This window comes from Phoenix dactylifera, chromosome 8 (assembly GCF_009389715.1).
Source record: "Phoenix dactylifera cultivar Barhee BC4 chromosome 8, palm_55x_up_171113_PBpolish2nd_filt_p, whole genome shotgun sequence".
In the NCBI taxonomy this organism is placed as follows: domain Eukaryota; kingdom Viridiplantae; phylum Streptophyta; class Magnoliopsida; order Arecales; family Arecaceae; genus Phoenix; species Phoenix dactylifera.
Window position 1 is genome coordinate 14,180,954 of NC_052399.1, and position 9,914 is coordinate 14,190,867.

The 9,914-nt window shown below is 39.5% G+C and overlaps 1 protein-coding gene across 1 annotated transcript; it reads right to left on the reverse strand.

Moving 5' to 3' along the window:
- Positions 1-2,588: 2,588 nt before the first annotated feature.
- LOC103695492 lies at positions 2,589-5,125 on the reverse strand. Its single transcript, XM_008776842.4, has 5 exons — positions 4,560-5,125; positions 4,347-4,450; positions 4,071-4,245; positions 3,852-3,974; positions 2,589-3,776 (listed from the first exon to the last, which is right to left on the reverse strand). The coding sequence occupies exons 1-5, from the start codon at positions 4,746-4,748 to the stop codon at positions 2,811-2,813; spliced, it is 1,557 nt and encodes a 518-aa protein (XP_008775064.2). The 5' UTR covers positions 4,749-5,125; the 3' UTR covers positions 2,589-2,810.
- Between the last annotated feature and the right edge of the window lie 4,789 nt (positions 5,126-9,914).

The following is a 9,914-nucleotide window of genomic DNA, read 5'->3' on the forward strand; positions in this document are numbered from 1 at the left end:
TACTTGGAAATTATTGAAACATAGCGTACTGAATATGGTGATCTTAAATCATTGGGATTAGATTATTTTAGAATAAGAATCACCGGTGATCTATTATCATCTCGGTGATGCTATTTGGGTCACCAAACGACATTTTATTTTTACAAAAAAAATATTGCTTAATATATGAAATAGTATTATATATTTGAAATAGTTATTTAATGATCTGATTACTTCAGTTGGTAAAATAAACCAGCTATATACATTCATAACAAAATTGTGGTTCAATTTTTGGGGCCTTATATGATAAAACTTTAAAGTCTGAATTCGGATCTGGATCAATTAAAAGTTATAATTAAACATCTGAAATCGGATCGGTCTCTGGTTGGATACTATAATTTCTATTCGAATCCAGTTGGATTTTATCCGACTCGTTTTTACGTGCTGCAAACTAATGTTTGATGTTTTCCCTTAGGGTAGCCTCAATGAGCGCCAAATAGGGTTGTTGTGTGCTATGCACGGTAGGTGATTTAATTATTGCCTGTTTTACCCCGGGTAGCTCGCAAAAGATGGTCTGGATACTGTAGTAAGGGGGTATGCTAAGAGTTGCACAACAGTAGTTCTTGGGGCCGAGCATGGAAATTAATCTCTTAAGCTGCAATAATAAATTGATGTATCCGTCAACTGCTGGGTTACGTGATGGAACTCTCGAGATGGTAGTTTTCAAGACTTTTTCGTTTCTCTGCGAGTACCTGTAGTTTGTTCTTTTATTTTTAATTTTTTGGGGTACGGTGCATGTTGGTTGATTATACAAGAGCATATAACCTGGAAATCTCGTATTCCTAATCTTGGTTTCACGTTCGGATTTTGGACGATATCGGGGTATCAATCCCACATCCTTATGATATAAGTATTACGCGGGGGCTTCTGTCTGCACGTCTAGCTACATGCAGCTGCTACAGATTTTAGATACAATGCAATTTAATTGAAGTTTAAGTTTCAAAGTATTTAAAATTAATTTACTTATAACTAGCAGATTCTGAGTGTAAAGATATAAATTTAATATAATTTAATTAAAATTTAAGTTTTGAAATATTTAAAATAATTTAATTATAACTATCAAATTCTAGTAAATCATGTCTCATTTTTATTTAAAAATACTTATAAAACTTGTAGAACCAAAAGCATAACTTACCCCTACTTTTATATGGTTTAAGAAGACGTGTGCAGACGAATTTTGGCAACTTGAATGCGTGAAAGTTTGGCAATCTTAACTCATCCACCTCCCTAATGCTACGTGGCACGGCGAATTTTGTAACGTGCAGGAATCAGCTGAATATTGGGTACTTTTTATCCATGCGATGACTTTGTCACTCTCTGATAGTGCATTATTGTTTTAGAGTAAAGGAAGCCCTTCCATGATGCCAATGAAAATGAACTAGGATAAGCATTGCTAACAGCAGCTGCTTGAAGCTTTTATGTTTCTAAACTTCAAAGCCCATTCCAATTGAATTTGCCATCATTTGTCGATCCATCCAATCCTTAGTATTATTCCAAGGGATTGTGGTGCCCAAAAACAAAGGAATTTTATAACATGGGGAGGTCGCGAGGATATTCCAAATTGCCCTGATAGGAAAATAACTCACTTCGTTGAAGATGCCATGAATTTTAGCAGCCAATGTACTTGTTGGCTGGATTGGATCAGAAACAGTATTCAATATACTTGTCAACTAGCTGTTGTACCAGGTTAATTAGCCATCAAAGCTCAAATATTTGGAGGTCATGATTTCATGTTAATTGTTCTTGTTGGCTTAGATCGACTGGTTTCTTGGGTTCTTCCCTAAGGTATCGCAAAAGATGGAGCAGTGAAACATTGTTGGCAAAGGGGCAACAGGTAGTGCGCCCTTTCTTTCTTTCTTTTTTTTTTTTTTTGATAAAACGGTGTTTCATATTACTCTTAAATAAGTACAGCCAATTACATCAGCAGAAATAAAATAAAACAGAGCATTAGGAATATCAGTATCTCTAGTCCAAATAAACTTTTCAGAATGCCGAGCAATAAAGGAGGCAATCCAATCAGCCAGTAGTGCGCCCCTTCTGAGCAACGAACGATGTAAGAGAACCGGCTCAACCACTAGTCCCCGATTGCTACGGAAGACTAAGGAATCAAGCGGGGAATGAAGCGGCAACGTATTGCAGCACTCGCACATGAATTCCATCTTGTTCGGCCGATGAAATACGTCTTCCACATTTAGTCCGAGATAACAGCTGTTGGCCTACACTTTTCAAATTCTTCAGCATTCTGACGATATTTCAAGTTGCAGTGACGTGGCTCGCACCTGAGATTCAAGCGATCATGTTTTGTTACTGCATTCTTTCCTAATAATTTTTGTTGCGATGAGGATTGAGTTCAGAGATGGGAATGGTGGTTTCAGGACGGTCATGGTCAACAGCTTTGCTGTCAAGTTATTCGCGACTTGATGTTTTCATTCCCTCAGAACAGTAATTACAGTTAGTAAACCGCATAAGAAAGAACCTTGGCAAGCCAGTAAAATTCTATTGTCTCTTGACATGAATGAAGACGTAAATGAGCAAAAATTTCGTCAGCATATGGGTAAAATAGGTTTTTTATTACCCTCTCCTTAAACGAGCTCATGAACGGATATCGGAAAATTACACCAAATCTTGCTACACGTCAAAATCAACGCACTGAATTTACATTGTCATGCATCAGCTGAAGAAGCAAAAGTAACCAATGATCCATCCATGAAACAGCATACTTGATCTTTCTCACAGTTAATTTATCTTCCTCAGCCCCTTGAAAATTGCAGCTAAAATCCTCTTCGGGTCCTCACTGAGACGGCTCTCTTCCCTCCATTTGAGTGTTTCATGTGCGACTTCTCTGCAGCGTCCAGGTAAACGCTCCCAGTTCGTGATTTTGCTTCAGAATAATACATTGCGGTGTCATCTTCATTTTTTGATCCCCATCCCTTCTTATCTCTCTCTTCATGCAAAGAGTCCTTCGCATTATATCTTACTGGGTTTCTTCGGTAGGGAGGCTGAAGGTAAGAGAGTCGTTGCTTGTCAGGTAAGCTTTCATCCGAAGCCAAGTCAACGTGCCTGGCCATTTGGTTACCACCTCCATTTCTTCCTCCCAAGCTCAGAACTCTGCTACTCGTTGGTAATGGATTCGCTCCTAAATTCTGATCCTTTTCTGTCTCGCTGTCACCCTTATCGAACAAAATTTCCTTCCCCCTCCGCCCCGGGGAACCCAATTCATTTGAGGCCATGTTTTTATGCTGGAAAGGAGCCTCAGTGGAATCTGAGCTTGAGGAAGATGAGGATCTCTCCAGCCATGGCGCGAACTTCTCTCGGAGTCTTTCCTTTTGAAGCAAACTATTGTTACGTGCCGGTATTTCCTCTTCCGACTCTGAACTGTAGCTCCGGACGGGATGGATCTTCTCAACGTCTCTAACTCCCGTCCAAGTTTCGTCCTCATTCCTGGTCTTTTCACATGATCCAGTTTTCCTTTCACCGTCTGATTTGCCCAGACCACCGGAATCGTTCCCTTGGGACTCTGATCGCGAGATCTCTACCGCAGCCCTTGCAGCTGCTGCAGCATGTGCCGCAGATTCATAGGCAGCTCGTGCTGCGCTCGCCACATCTTTGTACTCCTGCTTTGATCTCAATGACGAATTATCGTCCTGATCCAATTCAGACAGCTCCTGGGCGGTTTCCGATGCTATGTTCACCACCGGCCGGCTCTGATTCCTTCTCTGTTTCAGGTTTGGATCCACCTGCATCAATTAGCGTTCGAAAATAAGTAACATGCTCGAAGATAGGTAATTGGACGTCACCACCAGCTAGCTAACCTCTGGAATCTCAGGAGGCGGCTCATCAAAATCCAGTTCGATCCCTTTCTCGACAGCGATCTCCTTCGTCACCCTCTGTCTGTTTTCCAGGCTCGGCTGTCTGGTTGACAGCTTCTGTATCATCTGCAAAGGAATCGAAACCGGAAACTCCTTCAAAAAAGTTAAGTGGTGATTAAAGAGATCCCGAAATTAAGTCAGTAACATCTGAATCAACACTACCTTCGCATTGACACCACAATTGTTCCGCAGCTCGACTGCAGCAGCGGCGAATTCCTTCCCGAACATGGATGCAAATATATATCGAGCGCTCTGCAGCTCCGGCATGTCCCCACACCTCGAGGCAGCAAAGATTAGGCTCGAGATCGCCTCCCGGAGCTCCTCCGGGCAGTACTCCCTGCACTCCCAGTGACCAAACAAATGCTTTGAGAAGCAGTAGAAGAAGAGAGAAAGTACTGCTGCACTGAAACCAACAAAGGCCAAGTAAGAAAGACTCACTTTTGGTGCTCCAAGAGGATAGCCCTTTCGGTGATGAGATGGCAGTAGCCTTCTATCATCACATACACTTCCAATATGTTCTGCTCCTTCATCACATGCTCCACCTGAAACGCAACCCCATCAGACCACGGTTTTCTTTTTGTTTTTTATAAAAAATAATGGTATCTAACATAGGTAGATTGATAGATAGATAGGTGATTCATGGGTCTTAACCCGAAGGAGAGCATGGTCAACATGACCGAGTTGGAGGAGCTGAGCGACGTCGCCCCGGGCCTGGCCACACCGGACCTGGCGGCGGTTGCGGAGGATGGCGAGGCGAGATACGGTGAGGCCGAGGAGGGTCTTAAGCTTGGATATCTTCCTTGAGGTCCTTCCCCACAGAAACTCCAGCTTCTTTCCCATCTGCTCCTCTTTTCTTCCTTGGAATAGCCCACCGCGCCCGACTGCAGAGGCTTTGGAGCACTGCGGGGAAGCAAAGCAGCTGGTTTTGCCTGTATAATTACTGATGCGAGTGCTATTGCTTTTATAGTCTAATGTGGTTTCTTGTAGGCTAAGGATTTTCTGCGGTTGCCGACTAAAGCAAGGAAGGCATTTGGGTGCGTAGTTCGCTGAAGAAGTTCTCGGTCCGAGTAATGGGCTCCGTTGTTTGCACGAAGAGTCAGCTCTAATTTGATTAGGTAATGCATTGAAGACGGTGTCTTAGACTAACGTGTGAACGATGCAGGGACTGAAAATTTAGGGCCGACTGGCTTGGCTGGGGCTTCGGATTTTGATGAAGAAATGACCGCAGCTTTATCAACGAAATCATTAGTTTAGTGAAGATTTTTATTACATATTAGATGTTTATCGTACAATACAATTTATAAGGAAGCTACTAATATTTTTTTCATGAATGCGATCATGCGTGTAACCATATAAATATTTAAGGACTTAAGACAAAAATCATTTCCTGATATAGGCCACTACAACTACAACTATCCCGGCCCCTCAAACCCCTCCTATCCTCCCCCTCCCAAAAAAGATCGGTAAGTATGATACAGCAGCTTAAGGGCTCGTTTGGTTCGCAGGAAAAGGAGGGGGAAAAGTGTGGTCAACGGGAAAGTAATGAAATGTCTCTTGTTTGGTTGGAGTTTTCAAAGGAGAGAGATGGAAAAGTTGTATTCCCATGGGAATATGATTCCCACATTTCATGGGAAAGTCTTTCCCATGAGAAACATGGGAAAGTTACTTTCCCATGAGGTGGGAATCACACCTTTTTTATTTTTTTCCAAAAAGACCCTTCAACATTAAAGAAGCATTAAAGAGGCATTAAAGAACTAATTTTTATTAAGGGCATAATAGGAATTATACATAACTTTCCTAGGAAAGTGGATGGTCAACCAAACATAAGTACTTTGGAAATTTGTCACTTTCCCATGGTTAACCAAACATGCCAAAAGTACTTTCCTAGATATTCTCTTCCTAGGAATCTGATTCCCAGGAATTATATTCCTATGAGGGAAAATACTTCCCGCGAACCAAACGAGCCCTAAGTGTCCTTTCTAATAATTGAAATGCTAAGAGTGGTTTTTGAAAACATAATTTGGAGTTCTAATGCCCTTACTATTCCTTGATTACAGTAAACCGAGTTGTCATGCCCCTAGAGAATATGTGGCCATGTTGTGTGCCATACCCGAATTTTGGGTTCGAGGCGTAACAGAGTGGTATTAGAGTTTAGGGTTAAGATCATTGGATGAATTTATGATAGGAAAAAATTATCAGAGCTTAGGTTTAAGATCATTAGGAATTGTAACAGAAAAACTATCAAAGCTAAGGTTCAAAATCATTGGGGATTGTGATAGAAAAACGGACAGAGCTTAGATTTAAGATCACATGAAATTATGACATAGTGATATCAGAGCTAAAGGTTATGATCTCTAGAGACGTGGTACTACTTGTCTAACATGCATGTATGGCTATGCATGTGTTTGATAATCTTAGATTATAGTTCATTTTTTAAGAAATGTAATATACTTTACATACCATAGTTTCAATATCTCTAAATATTGAAGGCACAAACTAGTGTAGTTAATAAAATATTTAGGGTTATTAACTAGTACCAAGGAATTGATTGAATTCTCGTCCTCATCTCGATATCAACCAAAATTCCTCCTGTTCTAGTTTTACCCAAAAAAAAAACATTAATATTCAGTAACTTATCATCCTATATCCGCATGCTGGTTGGATAATCTGAAGCGTATCTGATGGTATTGCTTCCACATTTATCAATGCTACCACTTTCTTGATAGCCCAGAGGCCATTTAATCAACCTCATTTTGGAATCGAAAGAGGATTAATTCTAGCACGCGTCGCCGCATATAAATTTCATCATTAATTCGTTCAATCGCGCCATGCGCGAAAGCAATAAAATCTATTGTTTGTTTGAGTCCATACGTATGTATAAAATCTCATTGCCTGCCTATGTGCTTTTGCACAGGCAACCACTCACTGGGGGAAAACTTGTTTTAATGGAATAAGCAAAACGAATAGGTGAGGACAAGCTTTCTTTTGAATTTCAAAACCCCTTTAACTTTTTAGGTTTGGCGTCCCCTTTCTTAGGCTTTGGCGTTACCCTTTGGGTAACAAAAAAGTGGGACAGGTCAATGATTGCTCGATTGGCATTCTCATGAGAGTAGGCAGAGTAGAACGACCTTCGTTGAAGGAGCCTAAAAGGCGGCGAGACTCGGCCTTTGTGCGCGTTGGGTCGTGATTTTGGGTGGGAAATCACAGCGGCCGCGTTCGTCCCGACACGGACACCTCCACCGCTGAGACCTGGTCGTGTCCGGCTGCCCCCCCGCACGCCACCGCTTGTTTCTGGTTTCTGCGAAGCTGCTCGCAAGTTACAAAATAGAGGATATATAACTTCACAATCTGTCCTCTAGATCTTTCTATAGATGGATGGACCCATCGATAAATTTCTATTGATCCGGTTTCAAGATTGATGAACAAGAGAGATCCCAAAATATTTATGTGGAAGAAAAAAGATGAATAGATTGGGCTGAGCTAATAGCTGGGCTGGGTACGATGATGGGCGAGAGAGGAAAATAAACCTCCGAGATGGATTGGAAAAAGTGACCTCCGTATGCCAGTGGTGCTCTTATCCTTCTAAAATTGCTTGAGCTATTGAACATTAATGAAGGACATGTCGTTCGACGCCAAGCATGGAAGTCCATATGAATATGACTGGTTTAGAGGGGCTCCAATTGCGACACTTAATAATATGATCATGATAGATATAACTGGTACATATCTAGTCTATTGTATCCACCATTGCTCTATAACACCAACTCTTCTTAGATATATCTGACTGTCCATGTTGCCCCACTCCTTGTTTTTTCTATCCTGCTTTTCCTTTACCTGCATCTCTCCTCAAGACCATGTGAAGTAGACTGGTCCAGATTTTCCTACCCGGGACTGCTAAATTGGTCAGAGCGTGCTGCTATTAACCATAAAAATTGAAGATTCGAGACATTTCTCTAATATTTATGATTTGCTCAAATAAATCTTTTTTTTAAAAAAATATAGTATTATATTCTAGTATGATGTACTATGAATATACACATCAATAAATTCTAGTCCTGAAAAAAAAAGAAGCATCCTACCACCATATGAACATTCATGGATATTGAGATATATAATAAAAGTATAAGGTAATCATACCGGATAATCCTTGCATTGATAAGTTCACAAGAAAGACAGAATTTTATTTTAAAAAATGCTAGAAATGTTATTTTATGTATAATTCAAAAAATTTTATGTTATGAATATAGGCATTGTTTTTTATCCATAGCCAATCCATCAGGAAGCATCACCGACCATTTAGTCCTAAATTTCTTCACGCCATTTTTTATTTTTAAAAATCAAAAATGATTTTTGCAAAGAATAGTGATATTTTCAGAGCCGATTTTATTATTTCTGATCAGTAAATTATAAATTGACAACCATATCTTTTACCATACCAACGGAAGATCTCTATTGTATTAAAGGACATAATGATTGGTCTTATGATTTATTATCTCAAAAAACAATAAAATCAACTTTATGCAAGACTTATTTAGCGTAAAATTTGTATGGCTCGGCATGAAGACTTACGTCAGCCACAGATAGGCATGAAAAATTGCATCAACATAGCAAGCAAACGGCAATTTACGGCTTGCGTGCATTCGAGCACAAAAGAAAAATTTGGCGAGGGTGCCTTCTCTTTCCACGTCGATACCAGTGAAGTACATGCAGTTGAAGTAACCAAAAAAAAGTACATGCAGTCGAGTGCGGGGAAGGAAAAGGTTGTGACGATTCTTTCTATGTTTTCCCGGGGTAGAGCGAGCCGAAGGCATCAACTTTTGGGTGGGAATTTGACTGCTAGGATTTGTCTCCAGTCTCCACTTTCGAGGAAGTTGCTCGTGAGCGTAGTTATTTATCGCAGTCCCGTCTCGTTCACGTTGCCTAGAAAACGAAAGAAAGGACGTAATCCCAAATCACGGCGTTATGGGTCAAATCCGTCCCTACCCATTTCATATTCTCACGCCTCCTTCTCTCAATCAGACTATTAGGAATCGCCCGTACAATCATTCTAGAATCTTAAAAGACTTGTGAAATGCCATTCTTGAATACGAGCCTCTATATGGGATTATACTGTAGCAACCGTATAATATGATATAATATAATATTAAAAAGAATTTTGAAATATATATATTTTTTTAAAAATAACTGTTAAATATAGCATTATAGCCTATAATATTTTTCATGTTTTTGGTGCTATATTAGTATTATAAAACCAAAAACAATAATTAATGGACTCCTTTTTGCACTAAAACGTTTGAGACTATTGTCTATTATTATAACATTTCTATATCTATATTTGTCGGATTCAAGCTTAAAATTCCATTTTAAAGAATTACATGTTTCAGAATAAAAATATGTTATTAAATACTGAAAAATCACGGAAAAAATCCTTCTCCTAAAGAAAGATTGGTATATATATTGCTTCTTAATTCAATTGAAAAAATCTCCTGCGCTGACCATGTTACTGCATCAATCCTTAACTATCATGTAGAACTTAAAAATAGTTCACCAGCATGCTGTAGCATCGCTCATAACGCAAAAGTCATCATAGAAAATAATGCATAGACAACATTCGTGTTGAACAATTCTATTATGTATATATCAACAAATTAAAATATTATTTTTGAATTGAAAATTAGTTCTGAATTGAAAAAATATATATCATTTTGAAATTATAAACTATAAAAAATTGTTGAATAACAGCCTTGATTCCTCTTATTTCACTGTCATTGCTGCCGAATTATGACTAGATAATGATAGTTTTTTTCACGTCCATCTTGCATATATGCCTTGAAGGCCTTTTAAACTGTCATAATAAGAGCAGTCATTCTCGCCGTTACGAAGACTCGCCTTAATCTTGACTAAAAGGGCGACCTCGACTTTGTAGTTTGCACATAAGGATTCTTCAGTACAGCTGGTCAATTGAGGGATCATTCCCAGCCTCACGAAGTAACATGAGCAGTTCTT